Raw genomic sequence first — 23827 nt, forward strand, 5'->3', positions numbered from 1 at the left:
GGGAGTTAATGTTCTGGGAACTATTTATTTTGGGGGGGGGATGGGGGGGAAGGAATTTGGAAAGGGCCTTAAAAGTGGGGTCCCCCCCTTGCATTAACAGATCTGTGCCCCCAGCCTGAACTGGGGGGTGGTCTTGCAATACCCCCATCTCCACTAACACCCCCACAGTCAAACCAGGGGCAGCAGTTTGGCTTTTAACAGTAGATTTCCCCCCCAAAGCCAGGATTGGGGAGTTCTGCCCCCCAGAGGCTGGGATGGGGGGGGGAGCAGACGGGAATCTGCCCCCCCAAGCTACCAAAAACCAGCGTCATTTAACAAGTAGCTGGAACAATTGTAAAGAGCCACAGATAATAAATATCGTCCTGGGGGTGGTGGTGGTGGTGGTTGGGGGGGCGGGGGGGGGGGCTGGATTTTGCTCCAGCAGCAGGTTTCTTTTGGTGAGGGGGAAGCGGGGCAGAGACACTGAGAACGAGGGGAGATTGGTCTGATTGTCAGGGCTCAGACACCCCCCAGTGGAAAGATTTTTTTGGGGGGGAGGGGGAGATGTATGAGCGAGGTCCCTGGTTGGGAGGTGGGTTAAGGGGGAGTGATCCTGCTGGGGGGCAGAGAGGCTGGTTCTAGTCCACAGACCCCCCCCCACCATAGCACCTTGGTGGGCGGGGGCTGGTCTGGAGTGTGGGGGCTCCCTGCCGGCGGGAAGGGCCTGGCCTGGGAAGTGGGGTGACTCTCTGCCCTGGGCTGGGGGTATCACTTGGAGAGTTTGCTGATGACCCGGATCAAAGCCGCGTTCTCGTCTTTCAGGCGCTGGTTATCGGCCTTCAGGTCCGAGAGCGCCTGGGGGGAGAGCACAGGGGTTAGCGCCCAGTCAGCCTAGTACCCTGACCCCCAGATCAGCCCCGCGGGCCCATCTACCCCGGTCTCCCGTCTGCTCCCTGCCCGCAGGGGCCCATCCAGCGCGGTGCTGAGCGAATTACCTTCAGCTCCTCCTCTAACTCTGCTGCCTTCCGCTCCAAGGCCCTGCGCTCCTGGGGGCCAGAGAGAGGCAGATTGTGAGTGGAGGCGACAGCACCAGCCAGGGCGAGAGGGGGAAAGGCCAGGCTCAGAGTGAAGACCCCAGCTGGGGGGGAGGGGCAGTGTCCTGGGGGGGCACGGTCCGCCCCCCACACAGCAGGGTGGGTACTTACAAATCTCTCCAGCTCCAGCCGCGCCGGCCGCTCGGCAAATCGCTCTTGCCTCTACCAAGGACACAAAGCAGAAGGGTGAGAGGCAACGCCCCCTCCAGGGGAGAGGCCCCGTGCCCCATTCCCTGCCCCCCGAGCCAGGCAGCGCCCCAGAGCCGACTCCCCCTTGTGCAGAGGATCCACCTTCCCTCGCTCTCCCTGCCCCGGCCCTCGCTAGCTATCCCAGAATCCTTTGCATCAAGGCAGCAACTGGCTATGTGATCTCCTCCCATGGGGGGCCCCCAAGCCAGCCAGCAGTCCCCCCCCCGTCGCCCCACCCCTCTCACCTGGGTCACCCGCTCCAGCTCCAGTTTGATCTGCGTCAGCTTCAGCTGTGTCTCCTGTAGCTGCTCCTTCAGCTTCTCCGTCTCCACCTGGAGATCCTCATAGAGCTGGGGGGAGGGAGACATGGCTGAGACCAGAACCCAGGAGTCCTGGCTCCCAGCCCCCCCCCCGCTCTAGCTACTAGACCCCACTCCCCTCCCAGAGCCCGGATAGAACCCAGGAGTCCCGGCTCCTGGCCCTCCCAGTGCTTGGGTGAAGTTGAGGTGGGGGGGGGGACAGCACTAATGGGTTCAGGGGGCCCCCTGCCTCACCTTTTTGTAGTCCCGCTCGTCCCTGGTGCCAGGGTTGCCCGTGCTGCTGAGCTTGGTACAGCTGTTGGCATCTGTCCGGTTGGGCAGGTGGCTGTTCAGGTGGTCGGATGTGCTGGTGAGACGGACAGACAGACACCGCCCTATTACTGCCGGGGATGGGGGGGGAGGCTCCCCCACCCAGCATCCCACAGGTCCTGGGGTGCAGCCACCTCTGGGGTGGGCTGTCAGCGGCTTCTAGTTTGAAACACAGCTTTGCTACCACGGCCCCTGCCGAGCCCTGTGCCCCACTCCCTGCTGCCCAGCACCCCCTAGCGCCATCCTGAGTGGCGGGGGAGAGCCTTCCCCTCGAGGTCTCCCTTCTGCGGCTGCACCCCATTGCCCCTGCCTGGTGCGCCTCTCAGGACCCCTGGAGCCCCTGGCCAGCAGGTACCTGGACCCCGGGGTGGCGTCGTTCAGCTGCTCCGGCTCCTCGTCCTCGTCGCCCTAGAGAGAGGCAGAGGGACAGGAATCCATGGGGCAGGGGAGGGAACAGACGCACCCTGGGAAGCGCCTCAGATCTTACAGCTCTGAGCCCCACATCGCCCTACCTCATCCCAGCCTGCCCCTCCCCCATCCCAGACCCCCAGCATAAAATCCCCCCTGCCATACAGTCACAGCCCCCCTTCTTCCCCCCCTCTGCTGCCCCCCATGTGTAATCCCCGCCCCCTCCTCCCACACACGCAATCCCAGGTCCCACTCCCCTGTTGTTATCCCCTAGGGAGGCCATGCCTAGATCCCTCCCCCCGGGGGCAAAAGGGGCCCTGCCCGCCCGGCCCTTGCCCCCTCCACTCACCTCAGTGTTCGGCACCATGCCCGTGGAGCGTCGCTCCCGCCGGCCTTTCCGGCGGTCCCGGACGGCCAGCCGGTTCCGCAGCTCAGCCTCCAAGCCCATGCCTGTCCCCTCGGGCTCCGGCCCTGGAGCACAGGTGGGGCAGATCAGTGGGGCACGCGCAGATCACTCACTCACACTCACAAGCCACAGGGGATTAATTCATTGGCTGGATGTCCTGTGTAGCTGCATTCCCAGGCCCCTGCTCTCACCACTAGACCCCACTCCCTTCCCACAGCCCAGGAGAGAACCCAGGAGTCCTGGCTCCCAGACCCCCTTCGCCCCCCAAGCCCGCTAGACCCTACTGACACAGCAAAGAGCACATGGGGCAGAACGTGTTGCTACGCTGCCCTCGGCTGGCCACTTCCTGGGACTGGAGGCAGGCACTGGTGGGACACACTCCATGGGGAGCAGCTGGCATGGAATCGCCCCCCTGCACCCTCATTTCCACGGGCTAGGCAGGACCCCACCCCCCATCTCCCTCCACAGAGGCTGGCTGCTGAGTGAGGAGCCGGGTTGTGGGGGTGTCAGCCGCCGGGGCCAGGCCAGCTGGGGGGCCCGGCAGAGGGGCTGGGGGGGCACATTCACCTTTCTTTGCCTGAGAGTTGACCACGATCGGATTCACAGTATAAACCGAGGAGCCCTCCGGTGTGGAGATGCGGCATCGCCTGGCCGAGTCCTGCGGAGGGGGGATAATGACCCATGGGTGTGGGGTGTCTGTGGGACAATGCCCAGCAGGTTGGTGGGGTGGGAGGAGAGTGATCAGGACAGAGCCCTCACAACCCTCTCCTGGGTAACAGCCTCCAAGCCTCAGAAAGCCGGGATCCCCACATTCCCCTGGATCAGACCCATGGGCCCATCTACCCCTGTGTCCCACCCTCTCCCTGTCCCCTCAGATCAGACCCATGGGCCCATAAAGTCACAGAAGCACTTCACACAAACCCAGCTCTGGTATCTGACAGCAGCGTCCTGATGCAGGGAGTCCCACAGGTTAACGACACAGCTGGAGCTCGAGCCAGGGTTGATTGGCCCCGGCCCCGGCCCCGCCCCCTGCACTTACCGTGGTCTGCAGCGGCTGCTCCCCTTCTCGATCCCGCTTCTCGTCCTCCCCGATTCGCTGCTCAGCAGCCTTAACATCCCCAGACCGGCCAATGGTCTTCTCTGCCTCCTTCAAGTCCGTGAGGGTCACGCCCTGGGAGGGGAGCAGGAGGGTCAAGGCGGGGCATGACCAGCAGTGGGACCCTGGCCTGGTGGGAGGGCTGGCGACCCCGGGGGGGGAGGGGGGGTGGCAGGAGCAGGGTCACTGGCCAGGGTGGCAGTCAGTGCCAAAGGAAAAGGGTCAGGAAGGGAAACGCTGGGCCCACAGCACCCCCAGGAGGTAGCACACAGTCACTGCACCCACGGTGCAGAGAGGGGAGAGAACCCAGGAGTCCTGGCTCCCAGCCCCCCTGCACCAACCCACTAGACCCCAGTCCCCTCAGCAGAAGTACCTGCGTGGATCGCCGGGACTGCCTCATGAGACGCGACCGGGCTTTGCGCTGTGACTCCGACTCCTCGTCCCTCACAGGGGTCTGATATGATCTGTGGGGTGGAGGGGGGAGGTAGGTTCGTGAGACCAGCAGGACCAGGGACCCCTCGCCTGGAGCTGGGACACAGCCCCCTCTAGGGCGGGGCATGGGGCCTGGTTACATGGGGACCCCTTGCCGGACGTGGAGACGTGGCCACTCCAGGATGGGGCGGGGGGGCTGGTTGTACGGGTGAGGTTTACCCCTGCAGACACAGTGCTTGTAGCCCCCCAAGGTAGATCTCCAACACACCCAGACTCCTCTGGCCCCAGGCTGCCCCCTACCTTCGGCGGTCCCGTGGGTCTGCGCTGGAACTGCCACTGCTGGAAGCGGGAAGCTGGTTGGGGGCAGGGCCCACGTCGATTTTCATCTGCAGGCCACCTTCCAAGTTCCTGTAGCGAGGGCAGGAGAGGGGGCATCGGAGCATCAGAGAGGATGTCCTGACCTACTGGACACGCTGCCACCCCAGTAAACCCCGCACCCCTCCCAGATCCAGGACAGAACCCAGGAGTCCTGGCTCCCAACCCCCTCTGCTCTACCTCACTAGATCCCACTCCATTCCCAGAGCCGGGGATAGAACCCAGGCGTCCTGACTCGCAGCTCCCCTGCTCTAACCGCTAGACCCCACTCCACTCCCCGAGCCGGGAGAGCACCCAGGTTACTCACGCTCGGTGCGGCTCTGCATCGGGCAGGGTGAAGATGCGCCGGGTGGGCGTCGGCGGGACCCGGGCCAGGCGCGGCTCCTTGCTCTGACAGGGAAGAAGAAAAAGGGCCCTTGAACATCTCGGCTAAAGCAGGGCGCTCAGGGCTCCTCTGGCCTCCAGCCAGGACGGTGGATACTCTCGGGGGCCGGTGTGTCACTCCCTGCTGCAGGAAGTGGGGTGTCGGGGGAAGGAGTGGGGTCTAGTGGGTTAGAGCAGGGGGTGCTGGGAGCCCAGACTCCCGGGTTCCCTCCCCAGTCTCCGGAAGGGGAGTGGGGTCTAGTGGTCAGAGCGTAGGGCGGCTGGGAGCCAGGATACTTGGGTTCTCTCCCCAGCTCCGGAAGGGGAGTGGGGTCTAGTGGTCAGAGCGTAGGGCGGCTGGGAGCCAGGACTGGGAGCCAGTGGGGAGTGGTCAGAGCGTAGGGCGGCTGGGAGCCAGGACACTCGGAATCTCTCCCCAGCTCCGGAAGGGGAGTGGGGTCTAGTGGTTAGAGCACAGAGCCATGAATCAGAAAAATTAAGGACCAAGAAACAGACCAGAGCAAGGGGAAGAGTTAAGGGGAAAACGCAGGTCTGGAGAACAGACATTGGAACTGAGGATCCAGTGGGATCCTAAGTGACCCCTGCTTGCAGCTCCAGGACGGGGATCCCGGCCGCCAAGACACCCCATGGTGCCCCCCGAAGAGAAGGGCAGCTCCAACTAAGCACCTAACAGTGATCACTACTGGACCTAAGGCGTCCCAGAATGCTCCAGGCCAGCTGACACAGGCTAATAAGCAGATGGGCGGGAGGAGAATTAGGCCAATCCCCCTATGGGTGGAGCCTCCTACCAGGTCACCTGATGAACTCCCTTCCTCCCGACTGGCTAGCTCTGAGGCTATGCTCTTATTGGCTAACCCCGGCCCAATCAGATTCCTGTTCCACTTCTGTAGGATTTCCCAGATGTCCTGTGGCTGAGGGGGAGGGAAAGCAGGAGAAGTTAGTGGAGAGAGAGAGACAGACAGACAGAGACAGACAGGAGCAAGACATCTCACACACACACACACACACACGCTTTGCATTGTGGGAAAGAACATCTGCCTTCCCAGAATCCCCTCTGCTGGCACGCAACGCTAAGCGGGCCCACACTTTGCATTGTGGGAAAGAACATCTGCCTTCCCAGAATCCCCTCTGCTGGCACGCAACGCTAAGCGGGCCCACGCTTTGCATTGTGGGAAGCCCTCTTCTCCCAGCCCCCCTCTGCTGTGGCATTTACAGGGGCGAGAACTGCGTTTCAGCCTCCTTTGCTAACATGGCAGGGCCTCGCTGGAGGGGGAGCCTGGCATAGGTACTACCCATGCCTATAGGGCTGCCCCCCGCTGGCGTGTCCCTTCCCCCCCCCCCCCCCCACACCTCCCTCACCTTCTCCTCTGTGTCCAGCCTGGGGCTGGAGGCTGAGCGCTTGATCCTGCCTTCCTTGAGGGGCCCCTCATCCAGCCGGGCATCCTGCAGCACCCCGAAGCTGCCCGTCTTCCGCAGCCCCGCTCTCCAGGCAGGCGCCGACACATCCTCCGGCGCGCCGGCGCGGCTGAGGCCTCTGGAAAACTGCGTGGGGACGGGGGAGACGAGAAAAAGGGGGGCGGGTTGGGGGGAGGAGAAGGGGACGGAGTCAGGCCGGGTGGCGGGAGCTGATCAGGGGTGGAGGGAGGAGGAAGAGCCGCGGAAGGGGATCAAAAGGCAGCGGACGCGCTATGCCAGTGGGCGCAGTCTGCTCTGGGCACCCCCCCCCCCCCCGATCCTCCCCACACCCCCACAAACACCCTGGATCCTCCCCACCCCTACGACTGCCCCATGCAGCTCCCCTACCCCTACCAACCCTCCCACACCTGATTCCCTCGCTCAACCCCCAACCTTGACCCCTCCTCACCTCATCCCCCCCCGCCTGCCAATTGAAACCGACACGCACCAACCCACACTTCTCCTCTCATTTGCCGCCTCCATCCCAATGAAGCTGGGGAGGGCATTAATTAGCCCCTCCATGACTCTCCATTCCCCCACCCCGTTCACTGGCCTTTGATTACCTCGCATGCTAGGCTACTGGTAAGGAAGCAGGGTGGGGGAGCCTTCCCCCCCTTGGCCCCACCCATCAAACACCAGGGGACCAGAGCGGGAAGGGGAGCAGCAGCTTGATCCCGGTGCCAGCTGATAGCGGAAGAGGAAGCCCCCCCGACCCCCAGAGCACCCAGGAGCGGCTGTGGGGAAGACGATTCTCTCGCAGGAGCCAGAAGACTGAATCCCAAGAGTGGGGGCAGCAACAGAAACAGTTGCCACCACCCCCCACACACACCTGGGCCATGGGCTTCCCTCCACCCCACACCCCATTCCCCACCCCTCTGAGCCAGCCAGTCCCCTGCCCTGGGGCCAGATGAGAGCTGGCGCCCCCTAGTAGGGGAATATTAATCAATGACCATGACTCCAGAGTCATTCCCTTCCCGGCCCAAAGAGATGTCCTGTTAGCAAGGGCCCCCCCCTCTAGTTTATATCAGCACCACTGCCGCGTAAGGCGGGTTCGAATGACCAGCAGGACCCTCACTGTGACACCCAGGACCCTCCCCGTACTCAGGGCAATGGGAACAGGATTGGAGCCCGAAACGCCATTGTCAGAAGAGATCCAGGAATCAGGAAAGTGTCTCAATACCCCCCACGTGGCGGAAACCGGGACTGGAACGGGGAGAGTTCCGGGGGACGAATCCATCTGGCTGCGATCTAGGGTCTCAAACGAGCTTTAAACCCAGGGTCAAGCTGGGCTGTTCTCACAGAAGGGGTGACAAGATCACACACTGCAGGGGATGAGATACCAGGCTAGCTGCAGCGTTGGAGGGGTGTTTGAACCCCAATAACTCATGAAGTAAGGATAGCAGAACGCCAAGCCAGGCACATCTGGGGAGCGAGGACACCTGGCGTTCAGATGGTGCACTGCGTGGCTCTCCAGCACCAACGGACACAGAGATACCGGCTGAAAACCAAGTGGCGACTGGCCGAGGAGAGCCAGAGGTTATCAGAAGGACGGGGTTATTAGAACCCTGGGCACCCGGGCCAGGAAGCCTCTCTGCTCCAAGGGTGTATCCCAGAGGTACCGCGCAGGGAGACCCAACCCACCAAACTGCGGGAGCAGCACTGAGATCAAACGGGAGCAGATCGGACTGAAAAACAACATGGATGCGCGAGAGCTGGAGTGGGCGGGTGGAGACGGAGAAGAGGAAAAGGATCCGAAAGGCAGGTCTGCCCTCCACACGGCTCTGATGATTCATCAGCTCTCCTTCCCCCAGAGCTGGAAATGGAACCCAGGTGTCCTGACTCCCCCACTCCCATCCCCACTCCAACCAGTCAATCCGGCTCCTCTACAAAACACCACCGCGGCTGGAGGAGGCTGCTGGGAGGGGTCCAGAAGCAGGGATGCACCGCCCCAGCTCTGCCCATGCCCTCAATCACCACCGCCTCCCCCCAGCCTGGGGCACTGCGATTCTCTGAACAGCAAGCAGAGTCAGCCGGCTGAGCCTGGCCAACTCGTGACACCGGTGAGAGTCACTCCAGAGGCAGCTCGGCCCCCTCCACGCGGCAGGCCCTGGGAAAGGCCTCGGCCGAGGGGAAGGGAGCAAAGACAGAGATGCAGCAGAGGCTCGGGTGGAGGGGGCGGGGGGAAGGAGTCGCTCACTGTTGCTTTTTCGCCCCCTTGTGGTACCAGGATTATGCCCGTTTTGCGTAAGCTCTGGCGCCACAAAGACGGCCCCAGGGGGTCCGGGGCCGGCAGGCTGGGAGAGGGGCAGGCCAGCTGGGACTGATGGCATATAAAGGGGGAAGGCGGGGGCCACGGGGGGCAGGATCCGAGCGGCAGAAGGACAAATATGGGGTGCAGGTGGGGGTGAGGGGGAACAAAAATAGAGCAGAAATAGAACAGAGTCCAGATGTGGCCAAACTGGAGAGAGGCGGTCCCAGAACGGCGAGGGGGTGGGGCTGGGGCCCCTAGAACATGCTGAAGGGGGGCTGGGAGAGAGATCTAGGGTCAGGGATGCCCCAGAGATCCCAGTCCCATTCCTGGCTGGTCAATTTCAGTCCCGGCCTCAGTGGTAGGAGAGTTTAGGAATGTGACATGCCCCGCCCCCTTCAGAGAGCCCCGCCCCCTTGGGGGTGCTGTCAGCGAATCGCAGCGCGAGCAGGGCAGGTCAGTGTGTGAGACAGGCGGGGGAATGTCAGTGTCACGGGGGGCATGCTGGGATCAGGACCCAGTTCACATGGGGCAGGATCTCTCTCTGTGGGATGCATTAGATGGGGGGTAGAACCCAGGCCTCCTGGCTCCCAGGCCCCCACCCCTGCTGTAAACACTAGCCCCCCCTTCTCCCCTCCCAGAGCCGGGGATAGAACCCAGGAGTCCTGGCTCATAGCCCACTAGACCATGGTTTTGTATTAAGATGAAGCTTTGCTATAACCTGGGGGGTGAGAGAGCAGCTCCTGGGGGCGGGGCATTTGTGGGTCACAGAGGTCACCAAACCACAGCACCTTTCTGCTGAGGGGGAGGAGCCCCGTCCACGAAGCCACGCCCCCACAAAGGAAGACGGTAGCCAGAGGGAGTCAGCACCAAGGCCCCAGCACGATCCAGGGGACCCCTCTGACCCGGGGGGGACGGGGGCTGGAGGGGACTCACCTTCGGCCCTGTGGGCACGGGGGAGACGGGGGGCAGGGCGACCCCGTTCAGGCTGCTGCTCTCCTGCGGGGGGGGCTTCGTGGTCTCTGCGGGGAGGACAGAGGAGCTGGGGTGACATGGGGTCCTGGCATATCTCCCCCCCCTCCCCCCAGCCCCATGGGCCCATCCAGACTGGCAGCCCCCACCAATCAGACCTGGCCCCGCCCCCTCACCTTGGATCACTCTGATAGGCCTATTCGGCCTTGCCCCCCCCTCCCCGCCCAGACCACTAGCCCCACCTACCAGTGGGTTTCTCCGGCTCCTCCCCCTCAGAGGCGGAGCTGTTCTCGTCTTCACCAGGGGTGATGGTGCCCAGCGTCTTGCGCTCCTTGGACTGGTCCTGCACCGAGATCTTCTCCCGGCTGCTCATGCGGCACACAGAGCTCCTGCGGGGGGGGGGGGGGGGCGTCAGACACCCCCTCCCCCCCAGCAACAGAGCCATGGGGCTGTACCCCACCAGCGGGGAGCTCGAAGTGAACCACCAGACTCCTGCTCCGCCAGTGCCCTTCAATCCCGACCCGCACCCCACTTCTCAGAGGAAGCCAGTCCTAGGTGAGGATGTTGACCAGGGGCTTCCAGCCGGTTCCTCCGTCTGCAACAATCATGCCCCACAGGGCTGCCTCCCCCCCCCCCCACTCACCGCCTGTGCTTGGCGCTGTACGCCGGCTGCTGCTCTACAGTGGTATCTATCACCGCCTGCTTCAGGTGCGCCTCCTTCTTGCTGCGCAGCTGGGGAGAGAAAGGGAGGGTCTGTGACTATTCCTGGGGACCGCTACCATCTCCCCTCCCCAGAAATCCCTGCTAGGCAGGGAGGATGCTGGGAGAACAGGTGCAGCGGGTGGCAGAGATGGGAGGTGACAGCCCACCCTCATGGCTCCCCCTTAACTGGATGACTGGGGGTCTCGACCCCTTCTCAGACCCCTGGAGTAGGGCCCAGTGTCCCCGCTCCGGAGTTAGCCCTTTCCTGCCATGCTGCCTAGGGGACAGGCAGGCCCACATGGTGCTGGTGCTTCCCCGGCCGGGGAGAGGAGTGCGGGGGGGGGGGACGACGACGACACACACACACACGACAAAAGGGCCATGCAAGGGGCTTAACTCACATCCTCCTGCTTCTTCTGCAGCTCCTCCAGCAGGCTGAGTGTCTCCTCGTCCGCTAGGTCGCAGGGCCGCTGGCCCTGGTGGGGAGCAAGGAGCAGCGGTTGGAGGGGCCCCAGGCTTCCGTCTGCCCCCCAGCCCTGCCCCTGCACCATTTCTTCCCCCCTCAACCCCCAGCCTTCCCTCGCCGGCCTCAACCCCACCTCTAGCTCCCTCCCCATCAGCAGCTGCTCGGTCCCTGGCCTGGGCCCCCCTCCAATCCCCACCCCCAGCCGTCCCCCTACTCTCCTCCCCATCACCCCTACGCTGTCGGGGCCGCTGTGACCCAGGGGGTCCTGTCCTACCAAGGCCTGGCCGATTGCCCAGCCCCCTCCCTACGGCTCCACCCATTCCTGGGACCCTGCCCTCACCACATTGTTGAGGGTGTCCATGTCGCACAGATGCTCCACCAGCAGGCGGCAGGCTTCCTCCACCCCCCAGTGGGCTGCCGCATGCAGGGGGGTCCAGCCGTCCTTGTCCTGCACATTGGGGTCGTAGCCGGCTTGTAGGAGCAGCCTGCAAGGGGGGGGGGGGGGGGGGGAGAGTGCAGTCAGGACTCCTGGGTTCTCACCCTGGCTCTGGGAGGGCAGTGGGGTCTAGCAGGTTAGAGCAGGGGGAGCTGGGACTCCTGGGTTCTAACCCTACTGCTCTTGGGCAAGCCACTTCCCCTCCCTGTGCCTCAGTTTCCCCATCTGTAAACAGGGGCCACACCTGTCACAAAGGGTCAGAGAACAGAGTCAGGGGGTTGGGACGTGAACGGCTGCTCCCAACCCACAGCTGCGTCCCCCGGGTGCTGCGCCACACACTGCTCGGGCTGCCATTCACTGGTCCTAGGAGCCGGGGCGGGGGCGTGTGGATCCGAATGTTCTGACTCCGCTCCCGGGGCGGGGCCGGGAGCCCCTCTGACCCGACAAGCTGGTTGGACAGGGAGGGGCCGCACAAACCCTCCGGGGCTGGGCGGGAGGGGCTCGGCAGCCATCCCACCAGCCAGGCGGCTCCCCTGGCAGGGCCTGGCGGGGGCGGGAGCCGGGGCTGGGCTTGCCCTGGGAGCTGCAATCCCAGGGAGAGCAGGGAGCCCAACTCCCCCGGCCCAGGGAGCGCGGCCAGTTCCTCAGGAACACGCGAGGGGGAGAAGGAAACTGACAACCAGGACCCTGCCCTGCCCTCAGGGGGCGCTGGCCCCAATCCACCCCAGGGACTGACTGGCTCAGGAGGGTGGGGAATGGGGCACGGGGGGCCTCTCCCCTCGGGAGGGGGTGGCGGCCCCGATCTGGCCCCAGGGCAGGGACTGGTTGGCTCACGGGGCCAGGGGATGGGGTACGGGGTCTCTCCCCTCTCGGGGCCCCAGCTCCCATCCAGCCCCAGGGAGACGGGGCCTGGCTGGCTCGGGGTCCCCTCACCTCATGATCTCGATGTAGCCCTTAGCGGCGGCCACGTGCAGGGCGCTGGCTCCGGTCTTGGGGTGCCGCTCGTCCTCAATGCGGCCGGCGTTCAGCCACTGGCGCGTGTCCCGCAGCATCAGCTCCTCCTCCTCCCGCTTGGCGGCCGCCACGTCTACCCCTGCAGGGACGGGCCAGGCGTCAGGGCGGGGCTGGGAGCCCCAGGCACTGCCCTCCCCCCCCCCCCAGCCATGCCACTGCGCCCCCCCCCACACACACACACACACCTCGCTTGGTGATCTCCTCCTGCAGCAGCGCCTCCATGCTGTCGTCCTCAGAGATGTCCGAGGGCACATCCCCGTCGCAGTTCACTGCTGCCACGTGGGCGCCGTGGGCCAGGAGGTACCTGGGGACCAGCGAGAGCATCGGACCAGAGGGCCCCTCCGGTCTGTGGGGCAGCCTTACCCCTGCCCCAGCCCCCATCTCCCCCCCCCCCCAGTAACAAGGCTGCAGGGCAGACCCAGCGCCAAGCCCCTGGCACTGGGGGGGGGCTGCATAACACCAGCTCCCGGCTTCCCAAATTGGGAGTGGGGGGCCATGAGAAAGCTCCTGTCCCACTTGTGGAGGAGTGGGATACCGGCATGGGGCGATCAGGGGGGCAGATGGTCATAGGGGAGTGGGGAAGGGAGCAGGGGGTGCTCAGTGCCATGGGGGAGGTTGTTCAGGACAGCGGGAGGGGAGTTTGGAGAGGGACGGGGCTGATCAGAGGGGGGTGGTGGTTTCAGGGCAGAGGAGGTCAGAGCCAGGAGGAAGCCCAGGTCTCTACAGCCCATGGGGGGATTACGCAGCAGGTGACCGGGGATTAGCGCCATGTGACTGGGATTACGGGGCGTGGGAGGGAATTAGGTGTCACTGGGTGGCCAGGATCCCGGCCACCGGGGTTAACGGCGCAGGCGGGAGGGAAAGGAGAGACCCAGCTGACCACAGGGTGCATCTGCTACTTACACCCAGCGCCCCCCACCCTGCCGCTGCCTGCCCCACATTGGACTCTCCCCGCACTGGGCCCAGCCAGGGAGGGATCCCCCTGGATCAGATGCCCAGACCCATCGAGCCTGGTTATCCCCCCGTCCAGCTCAGTGTGAATTGAGGCGGTTGTAATCGCGGGGTGGGGAATTTCAGGTTGGATGGGCCCATGGGTGTGATCTGGGGGGCGGGATACCAGGGTAGACGGGCCCGTGGGTCTGAGCACACCTGGCCACGCCCCACACTTCCCACCCCACTCACTGGGCGATCTCCTTGTAGCCGCAGGAGGCGGCGACGTGCAGGGGCGTCCAGCCCTCGTTGTCGGCCTGGTTCACGTTGGCTCCATTCTCCACCAGGAACTGCACCACCTCCAGGTTCTCATCAATGCAGGCCTGAGGGGGGGGGAGTGTCAGAGACTGAGCCGATCCAACGCCCTGCTCTACCCACGAGACCCCCCTCCCAGAGCCGGTGAGAGAACCCAGGAGTCCTGGCTCCCAGCACTTTCCATTACACGTTGCTTCATGCATCCGTCTGGCCCCGGGCCAGTGGACTGCTGGCATGGGGCATGGGCGAGGGACGGGGCTGGGCAGGGACAGGTTAACCAGGCCCTGCAGCCCCCGGGACAGGGGAGGGGGGACGTGGGATCCGGCATCGGCACCAGCTCCCAAAGCACGGCCAGAAATAGACCGGGTGGGGGTTCGCCTGGCAGAGGGCACCGCTCCCACCAGCCCGGAGAGCTGGGAGCACCAACAGGTCCAGGGACAGGGCAGCGGGTCAGGAGTAAGGGGCACCTCAGGTCCAGAACAGGAGGAGTGCGGGCCCCTCAGCCAGCGCCTCCCGCCTGGCTCTTCAGAGTAGTGGCCAGCCCCACAGAGAACTCCCACCCCCCGTGCTGCCCCCATGCACAATCCGGGGGGGCGGGGGAACTGAAAATGCAGCACCCTAAAGACCCCCAATCCCAACCGGATGGGTGTCCCAGCACACATGCAGCCATCCAAGGAGCAGGACAATTTGGGGGGGACCCCAATAAAGGGGGGCAGCAGGTGGAGGGGGGCATAAGACACCCCAGGCAGGGATCGTGGACGCCGTCCAGACCCCGGCGGCTTTCACCCCCCAACTGTGCCAGACTTACAATGGAAGGAGATGGGCACCCCACTGCCATGGGAAGATGGCAACGGGAACCCCCAAAATCACCACTGCTGGGGCACGTGGACCCGACTCCGCCCCAGGGAGACCTCAAAATCGGCTACCACAGGGGCATGTTCCCCTCCGAGGTCCCTGGAGGAAACCAGCAGACGCACCCAGAATTCACGGCCACTGGGACATTTAACCTCCAGGGGGAGGGGGGCAGGCTGGGCTGTACCCCTTGAATTCACACTTCTGTCTCTCTCACCTAACAGCCCCCTCCTGTGCACCCCTATGTTCACTGATGTCCCCCCTCCCCCCAGTTCCCCTTCCTGGCTATGTCCCTGTTAGAGTTCGGGGCGGGGGACGACGACTGTGTGGGTGGGCACCGCAAACCGTGCCAAGCAGGGTGCTCTGCTGCGGGGGCTGGGCTGCGGGGGGGGGGCTCCCTGTGGGGGGGGGACAGGCCCTGTGCCCCATTCCCCGCCTCCCCTCTGAGGCAGAGGCTGTCGGCTGCCAGCTGCACCGAGAGGAGCTGGGGGCGGAGGGAGGCCGGGGTCCAGGGAAGGAAGCCAAGGCTGTCAGGGGAATGAAGTCATGGAAAGTCGGGGGGGGGGGGGGGTGTGTTTGGAGCTTCCCTGATGAGAAACCCAGAAAAGAGAGGGAGCGACTAAAGCCTTAAATAGCCTCCTGCACGGCCCGGCTCAGGGACCGCCAGCGCTGGGGAGGGGGGCTGGGGAGGGCGCTGGGGGTAGGCCTAGGAGACAGGTGGATGGAGACAGCCCCACGCGCTGTTCGGTTCCACAGGCCCTACCAAGGGGGTGCTTGTCCACAGCGCCCCAGGGTCACGGCTGGGGGGGGGGGGCTTCAGGTTGGGAGTGAGGGGCACCGGCAGATTTGGGGGGGAAGCCACCAGTCCCCTCAACAAACATTACACCGTACAAAGAAATAAGAGTAGAACCCAGGAGTCCCGGCTCCCAGCACCCCCCTCTCCTCTAACCACTAGGCCCCACTCCCCTCCCCAGAGCCAGGGAGAGAACCCAGGAGTCCCTGCCCCCACCCCTCCCCCAAGAACCCCCCAGACCATGGTGGAGTGGAAAGTGGCGGGTCAGCGGAGCTGGGAGAGCAAGAGACCTGGGAGCCCGGACTGCTGGGTTCTCACCTGACCCCAGAGAGACCCTTCCCCGCCTGGGGGCTGCTTTCCCCCCTGGGCCCCTGCACCCCACCCGGAAGAGAACCCAGGCGTCCTGCTCTTTTCCTGCCCCCCGGGCTGCTGCCTCTTTAGTCTCCCCCTCGCCCCACCACCACCGCCAAGGGGCAGGTGCCGCCCTAGGGGCTGACAGCCGGAAACGACACCTGCCCCCAAACCTCCCCCCGCCCAGCTCCCCATCGTACTCTGCCACCCTCCCCCCACTGCAGCTGAACCCCTCAGCCGCCCCTCCCCCCCGCTTCCTCTGCCCCCCCCCACGCAGCTCTGCTCCCCCCCCCCGCACCTGCCCCCTTCCCCAGCCCTGCCCCGCCCCCCCCATCATCCCAGGCCCCCCCCAGCCCCGCCCCGCGCACCTGGTGCAGGGCGCTGATCCCGTCCGCGTTGGTCCCGTCCACCAGGCCGGGCGCGGGCCGCTCGCCGCCGCCGCCGCCGCCGGGCCCCCCCCGCAGCATGGCCCGGGCCTCGCCCAGCTCCCCCCCCGCGCAGGCGGCCAGGAACTCGGCGGCGCGCGCGAAGCGCACGGCCCGGGCGCGGGGCGGCCGCGGGGGGCAGGGCGGGGCCGGCGCCGCCGCCCACGGCCGGAGCTGCTCGCGCCGCCGCTCGCGGGCCGCCGCCGCCGCGCCCCCGTCCGCCGCCATCTTCCCCCGGCGGGCCGCCGCCCCCCCCCACACGCCGGCTTCCGTACCTCGGCCCCGCCCCCTCGCCGGCTTCCGTAGCCCGGCCGGCTGCCGAGCCGAGCCACCCCCTCCCTCCCGACCCCGCCCTTTCGGCGGCTTCCGTCCCGAACCCAGGCCCCGCCCCCTCCCCTCCCCTCCCCTCCCCTCGCCGGCTTCCGTCGTCCGGCCCCGCCCCTCTCGCCGGATTCCGCGGGGCCTGATGGGAAATGGAGTCCGTCCAGCCGAGGGCGGGGCTTGGCCGGGGGCCTCGCTTCTCCCGCCCCGCCCCGCCCGCGGGACCCAGCCCCTTGGGTTGTCCAACCGATGGGGGAGGGGCTTTTCCTTTGTGGGCGGAGCTTGGAAAAGCCCCGCCCCCACTCAAATAATCCCAGAGGGGGGAGGGGCTGTGTAGGGACGGAGCTGGGGGGAGGGGTTGTGAATGGGGGAGGGGCTTCATGGGAGGAATGGGGGAGGGGCCGTGTGTGGGGGGGAACCCAGAGGGGAGGGGTTGTCAACGGGGGAGGGGCTGCATGGGAGGGATGGGGGAACCCAGGGGGAGGGGCTGTGTATGGGGGAGGGGCTGTGCATAGAGGGGAGTGGGGGGGTCATTGTCCAGAGCCCCCCCCCCACACACACACACACGCACACACACCACACGGAGGCGCTGGCTGCGGGAGGCAGGTTTATTGCCTGAGGATGGGCGGGACGTGCCGCACCCATGCGTGGGGCAGGAGGCCGGTCACGCCCCACGGCTGTCGGGAGGCATCGGCCGGGGCAGGGTCTTCACGCCGGCAGGGGGGCGGGGACCATCCCCGTGGACACCGGGCTGGGGCAGGGAGGGGGGCCGATGGTCTCCGAGCAAGGGGCTCATTTCCAGCGGCCTCCCAGTCGGCCCTTTGGGGCCCCCTTCTTGCTGCAGAGAGAAAAAGGGGGGTTAGAAAAAGGGGGGTTAGAAAAGGTGGCTGCACCCCAGATTCATGCCCCCCCACCCACAAATGTTCCAACGCCCCCCCCTCCCCTGGGCCCAGCCCATCTCAGCCTCACCCACCAGGCCAGCTGGTCTCAGCCTTCCCAACCCAGTGCTGCCCACACAGGGGGCTGGGAGTGGGGGAAAAGAGTTTGGGGGTCAGGCTCTGGACCAAGAGCCCGGCCCCGGGGAGGGGAGCGAGAGGCAGCTGAGGCTACTCACAATTTCTGGGCATGGCTGATGCGGTTGTAAAGGACGTTAATCTGCAAGGGAGGGAGGAAAAGAACCAGTTATCACCCAGCTGGGCCAGCCTCTATCCCCCCCCAACCCCCAAACCAGCCAGTGCCCCACTCCTCCAGTCCAGGGTCTGATGGGAGCCAGCACCCCCTAGAGGAGAAAGGCCCCGTGCCCCACTACCTGCCCCCCTGAGCCAGCCATTCCCCCCCGGGGCCAAATGGGAGCCATCACCCCCTAGAGGGGAAAGACCCCGTGCCCCATTGTCTCACTTCATATTTCTGGCCCTTCAGTTTCTCCATGAGGTCAAACTTCTCCGATTCCAGCTGGTGGATCCATTCGTGCAGCTCCTTGGCCTTCTCCCTGTGAGGCCAGAAGGAGGCGCCGTCAGGATCGGGGCGGCTGCCAGTCAGACCCCCGCCCCAATCCCCTCCCAGCAAGGACCGCTCGTACCCACAGCACCATGGGAAACCGAGGCATGCATGCCACAGGAGATCGCAGTGGATGCTAACCCCAGGGGATCATGGGAAATGGGGAACCAAACTTAGAGCATCATGGGAAATGGGAGCATGGATGGCCAAGATAACAATGGTTGCTAACCCCGAGGGATCATGGGAAATAGGCATCAGGGCAGAGCATCATGGGAAATGGAAATAGAGAGGGCCAAAGTAGTGGTGGTTGCTAACCCCAGGGGATCATGGGAAATGGGGACCAAGTGCAGAGCATCATGGGAAATGGGGGCGTAGATGGCCAAGGTAGAAGGGGTTGCTAACCCCAGGGGATCATGGGAAATGGAGGCCAAGTGCAGAGCATCATGGGAAATGAAGTTCCCTGAGCAGGGAGGCTCGGGTCCTACCTCAGCTCGTCCTCCCTCATGCTGTCGACGTTTATGGGCTTCCGCCGCTCGGCCAAGATCCGGTTCTTCATCTCCCGCCCCGTCTGCCGCTTGCCCCGCTTCTGCTCAGCCTGGCGCACGGGAGACGGGGGTCACCTCGGCACGGGCTCCCTCCAGGCACGGCCCCTCCGCTTCTACGGGGACCCCCGGCCGGGTGCCGAGGTGCGGCCACCTCCGGGGTGGGGCAGCTGCAGAGACTCAGAGAGCTCCCCATGCGGCAACGCTGGGGCCAGCCCCGACTCCAGGGCAGAGCGCCTCCTACTGGACCCCCCAGCCCGCTCCCCTAGCCGACGACTCTGCCCAGCCTCTCTCCTCCCAGCCCCTCGCCGGCCCCCCCTCACCTTGACCAGGTAGCCGCCGAAATGGGGCATGTTGGACAGAACCTTCTTCTTCTTCGCATCGTCTTCGGCCCGCTTCTTAGCCTCCTCTTCCTCCTTGCGGAGCTTCTCTTCCTGCGGGGGGAGGACGGACCAGAGCTGTCAGCCATGCAGAGGGGACCAAGAGGAAGGGACTGGGGGGGGGGACGACAATCCCCCCCCCCCAACCCAGGGGGGGGTGGGGGCTGGGAGGACTCACCGCTAACTTGGCCTGGCGCTCGCGCTCCTTCTCCGTCCGGAAGCGCACCTGCTCGTTCCGTTCCGCTCGGCGGCGCTCCTGCCGGGCGTGGGGATGGCTCAGGGCCAGGCAGCCGCAGCCCCCCCGGCTTCCTCCCCGGACCCCCGGCACAACCCCCTGCCCGCGGTGCCCAGCCCCACGTACCCACAGTGTGGGGCCCGGCCCTGCCCCACCCCATCTACCCACAGTGCCCCATCCACCCACAATCCCCCACACGCCCCAGCGCCCACAGTCACCCCCCCTTCCCCGTGTACCCCCTGCCCCCCCGGCCCGGGACCCACAATCCTCTCCATCAGGGCAATGAGCTCCTCTTCCTCCTTCTTCCTCTGCTCGAAGTGCACGTCGATCAGCGTCTGCAGCTCCAGCAGGTCCTTCTCCATGCGCTTGCGGTGAATGTCCTGGGGGGGGGTAGGGGGGCAGAGAGAGGGCTGTGAGCTGTGGGGCACCCCAGGCGGGGGAGAGTGCCCCCTGCTGAGCCCCCCGGCTCCCTGCAGCCCGGTGCCCCCCGCTGCTCCCAGCCCCCCACTTCCTGCAGCCCAGCGCCCCCCAGCACCGCCATGGGGCATCGAGGCCAGCCCTGCCTGCCAGGGCAGAGCACCCCCCTGCGGGCCCCCCCTGCGCCCTCACAGCACTCACATCAAAGTCCACTCTCTCCCCATCGGGGATCTTCGGCGGGGCCAGCTGGGGAACAACTGGCCTGCTGTGGGGGAGGGGGGAATGGGGGAGGGACGAAAAGACACGATGAAGAAGAGAGGGGCTAAATGCTTGAAATTACAAGTTCAGATTCCTTTCCTGGTGCAGAGATGCGGCCCCTCTGGGGTGGGACGCGGGGGCTGGTTATACGGGGACCCCTCACCTGGTGCAGAGATGCGACCCCTCTGGGGTGGGACGCGGGGGCTGGTTATACGGGGACCCCTCACCTGGTGCAGAGATGCGACCCCTCTGGGGTGGGACGCGGGGGCTGGTTATATGGGGCCCCATCACCCGGTGTGGAGATGCGACCCCTCTGGGGTGGTGCATGGGGGGCTGTTTACACAGAGTCCCTCAGTGCTTTGAAGACAGCACCCCTGCACAGGTTATGGAGTTCCCTGGTCTGACTTGTGGGGTGCAGGCTGCACCCCAGGGATAAGTGGAAGTGGGGGATCCCCCATTTTAACCTCCCCACCTCCACGGATACCTCAGTTACCTGGGTTTGGGACGCTCCTCTTCTGTGAAGAGAACAAGAGAAACATCGTTATTAGCCAGAGAGAGGGAAGCGGCCTGGGACGGGGAGAAATGGTAGGGACACCCCAAAAACCTCTTAGCAAGAAAGCCCCTGATACTCTCCACCTGTATCCAATTCAGATATCGGGGTGCCTTCATCTAGGGCTGAAAATTGGTGGGGGGAGGAAATGGGGAGGGAGAGAATCCAGAGATCGATGGCCCCCCCCTCAGAGAAGGGGCGTCCTGGCTGTTAAAAAAAAAAAAGGGAGGAAAAAAATGTTTTCCTGAAGAAGAGAAGAAAATCCGTGAGGATTGGGGGGGCTGCAGAGAGGGGGTGCAGGGAGCGGCCCCGAAGATCCACGGGAGGGGTCATAAAAAAAGCTGTGAAGAAAGGTTTTGGGGAGGGCGAAGATGGGGGAAGCCGGGGGGGGGGGGGAGCAAAAAAGTCCTTCCAATGGAAGTTTTTTTGGGGGGACAAGAACAGAGTTAGAGAAGGGGAGTAAGAAGGAGGGGTCCCCCAGAAGGGCCTGCAGTGGGGAAGGGGCTCCTCCACTCCCACTCCCCCTCCCCCGTCCGCCCCCCGGGGACCCGGAGGTTGTCTCTTGTGAGTAGTTTTAGAGGTGAGCAAACTCTGCGGCTGCCGCGTCTCTATACAGATAGAGGCTCATATACATTCCCACCCAGCTCTCCCTCCCCATTGCAGTCAGGAGTGACTCCGGATTGACCCTGGTGGGAGTGGGGGGGGTGAGATCAGAATCCATCCCTGACCCCCACTGCAAACAGGAGTGGCTCTGGATTGCCCTGGGGAGAGCTAGATCAGAATCTAGCCATACCCCCACCACAAACAGGAGTGACTCCGGATTGACCCTGGTGGGGATTGAGTGGCTGAGATCAGAATCCATCCCTGACCCCATTGCAAACAGGAGTGACTCTGGATTGCCCTGGGGAGAGCTAGATCAGAATCCAGCCATACCCCCACCACAAACAGGAGTGACTCCGGATTGACCCGGAGGGGGAGGGGAAGCTGAGCTCAGACCATGCCCCGCTCTGACAGAACCCCATGAATGTATATTTGGGTCACCGCCATGCACCTGGGAACCGAACCGTATCCCACCCGCCGGCCCAGGAGCCGCTGGGCGCACATATACGTTCTTCCCTCCCGGCCCCGGGCTGCACGCCCGACCCCGGCACGGATACATGGGTGGCGCACGCCTCCCCACACATGTATCAGGGGTCACGGGAGCCCACATATATCCCAGCCCAGCTCGGTCGGTGAGGGAAGAACCACGCGCCCCCCCCCCCCAACCCTGGGGCAGGGCACCCAGCCGGGCTGAGATATATAGAGAAACAGACCGGGGGGGGGGCACCCCGGGCTGGGCAGAGCTGGGGGGACCCAGCTGGGAGGCGGGCGGGATATGTCCGGCCACTAGGTGGCGCCCTCACTCCATGCCAATAACCAGCAATGTCTATGCATCCTCATCCTTCATCCCCCTCCCTCCCTCCTCATCCCTCATCCCTCACCCTCCTCATCCCTCCCTCCCTCCTCATCCTCACCCCTTCATCCCGCCCTCCCTCTGCATCCTCATCCTCACCCTTCATCCCTCCCTCCCTCATCATCCTCACCCTTCATCCCTCCCTCCCTCCTCATCCTCACCCCTTCATCCCTCCCTCCCTCCCTCCTCATCCTCACCCTTCATCCCTCCCTCCCTCCCTCCTCATCCTCACCCTTCATCCCTCCCTCCCTCCTCATCCTCACCCCTTCATCCCGCCCTCCCTCTGCATCCTCATCCTCACCCTTCATCCTTCCCTCCATCCGCATCCTCACCCTTCATCCCTCCCTCCCTCCTCATCCTCACCCCTTCATCCCGCCCTCCCTCTTCATCCTCATCCTCACCCTTCATCCTTCCCTCCCTCCTCATCCTCACCCCTTCATCCCGCCCTCCCTCTTCATCCTCATCCTCACCCCTTCATCCCGCCCTCCCTCCCTCATCATCCTCACCCTTCATCCCTCCCTCCTCATCATCCTCACCCTCATCATCCTCACCCTTCATCCCTCCCTCCCTCCTCATCCTCACCCCTTCATCCCGCCCTCCATCCACATACACCCCCGTGTCTGTCTGTCTGTCCATCCCCAGCCACCCCATTCACACACTTCCAGCCAGCCAGCCCCCTCCACACCCCCTGTGTCCACCCATCCATCTGTAGCTGCCCCTCCTCTGATATTTTGGGGATTGGACAGTGCAGACAGAGAGACAGACAAAGGGGCGGGGTGATATCTGAGAGGCCTGGGCCCTGGGGGGCTCTTGGAGGTTGGGGGGCCTGGCCCAGCTCTGCCCACCCCCAGCGGTTCCTCGATGGGGTGGGGCTGGGGGGTGCCCCACATGCACCCCCAGCTCTGGGGTATTTCTCCGCGGGGGAAGCGAAGCAGGAAATACCTGGCTCTGCGGCCGGCTGGGGCTCCTCGGACACTGCACACAGCCATGGGGGGGTAGAGGGAGGGATGGGGAGACATTGGGGGGGGGGATCGAGCGCGGGAGAGAAACGGAGAGGCAGTTAAACCAAGGCGGCTGGAGGGGGGGGGGGTTAAAACCTGTTACTCGTTAGTGGGGGGGGAACTGCCCTCACCACCCCCCCTTCCAATGTCCCGGCCCATCCCCATCCCCCACCCACTGGGGCCCTGTGACCCCCCCGCTTCCACCCACCCATATGAGATCACAGTGTGCCCCCAACGTGTGTGGCGGGGGATGGGATTTGAGGGGGGGCCTGCAGTGACACCGTGGGGGGGGGGCAGTGCAGGGGCAGGCCTGCCGTGGAAGTGGGGGGCAGGAGGGGGAAGGGCACTGCAGTGATATCCTGAGGGGGGGGGAGGGCCCTGCCATGAGATCAGGAACACGCCTGGCTCTAACACAGGTCCCCCCCCACGGCTCCCCCTAGACTGAAGCCCCCACAGCCACCCTCCCGCCCCCCCAAGGGAGGAGAAAGCCCTTCAGCCTGCAAACCAGAAGGGAAGAAACCTGCGAATAGAAAACTAACGTGGACTAGAGAACAAAGGTGATGGGAACAGAACTCAGGTGTCCTGGCTGCCCTCCCCACCTGCTCTATCCACTAGTCCCCACTCCCTTCCCAGAGCCAGAGCGAGAACCCAGGCGTCCTGGCTGCCCTCCCCCCGCGCTACCCACTAGCCCCCCCCTCTCCCATCACGTTGCTTGTTCCCGATTCCAGCGGGGCCGGGAGGTCTCTGCTCCCGGGGACCTAGAGGAAAGAAGGGGTCCCCGCAGTGCGGGGGGTGCAGCCGTCTCACCTTCCTCCTCCTCGGCCTGCTCCTCTTCTTCAGAGAGCGAGAGAAAGAGAGAGCGAGGGGTTAGTGCCGGGCTCCGTCTCCTCACGGGGGCAGATCTCGGGGGAGCAGGGGCCATTGGGTGGGGGGGTTGGGGTGAGTTGGGAGGAAGGTTTGGGTGTGGCCAGACCTATGGAATATTCGTCTTCAGACACAAATTTGATCATTTAAAGGGGAACAGGGCGGAGGTGTGGGGGGGGGGCCCCGACTCTTCATCTGAGCAGAGAAATCTGCCAAAGGACTCCCAGACATGCAGACATGCCCTTTAAGAAGACGGGCCCTACCAAGACTTGTCTGCAGGCAGAAACTGAAAAATTAAAGAGGAGGAGGTGTAGGGAAGCCACATCCTGTTTTAGGGGGTCTGATCGGCAAAGCCCAC

General features: G+C 64.8%; 2 protein-coding genes across 4 annotated transcripts; both read right to left on the minus strand.

Annotated features, from left to right (window-relative positions):
- Positions 1–124: 124 nt before the first annotated feature.
- PPP1R12C (protein phosphatase 1 regulatory subunit 12C) lies at positions 125–16179 on the minus strand. Of its 2 annotated transcripts, XM_067552056.1 has the most exons (23): positions 15895–16179; positions 13468–13598; positions 12471–12589; positions 12205–12364; positions 11176–11320; positions 10771–10845; positions 10311–10399; positions 9914–10056; positions 9632–9717; positions 6352–6534; positions 5781–5903; positions 4916–4998; positions 4534–4641; positions 4175–4265; positions 3745–3876; positions 3273–3363; positions 2649–2770; positions 2247–2299; positions 1817–1928; positions 1508–1612; positions 1185–1235; positions 975–1025; positions 125–834 (listed from the first exon to the last, which is right to left on the minus strand). In XM_067552056.1, the coding sequence occupies exons 1-23, from the start codon at positions 16177–16179 to the stop codon at positions 748–750; spliced, it is 2625 nt and encodes an 874-aa protein (XP_067408157.1). In that variant the 3' UTR covers positions 125–747. The 2 variants fall into 2 exon arrangements, with proteins under 2 accessions (XP_067408157.1, XP_067408158.1); XM_067552057.1 differs by lacking the exon at positions 5781–5903 and having other exon boundaries at positions 15895–16140.
- A 687-nt stretch (positions 16180–16866) lies between these two features.
- On the minus strand, positions 16867–23529 carry TNNT1 (troponin T1, slow skeletal type). 2 transcript variants are annotated; one of them, XM_067552081.1, is made up of 11 exons: positions 23413–23529; positions 22547–22579; positions 20095–20116; positions 19545–19608; positions 19190–19306; positions 18870–18947; positions 18635–18745; positions 18255–18364; positions 17671–17761; positions 17387–17427; positions 16867–17110 (listed from the first exon to the last, which is right to left on the minus strand). In XM_067552081.1, exons 1-11 carry the CDS (start codon positions 23525–23527, stop codon positions 17065–17067), a joined length of 828 nt encoding a protein of 275 aa, XP_067408182.1. In that variant the 5' UTR covers positions 23528–23529; the 3' UTR covers positions 16867–17064. The 2 variants fall into 2 exon arrangements, with proteins under 2 accessions (XP_067408182.1, XP_067408183.1); XM_067552082.1 differs by lacking the exon at positions 22547–22579 and having other exon boundaries at positions 23413–23437.
- Positions 23530–23827: the final 298 nt, after the last annotated feature.

Source organism: Emydura macquarii, unplaced genomic scaffold, assembly GCF_026122565.2.
Source record: "Emydura macquarii macquarii isolate MOO-44397 ecotype Brisbane River unplaced genomic scaffold, CSIRO-AGI_Emac_v2 contig_1386, whole genome shotgun sequence".
Lineage (NCBI taxonomy): Eukaryota > Metazoa > Chordata > Testudines > Chelidae > Emydura > Emydura macquarii.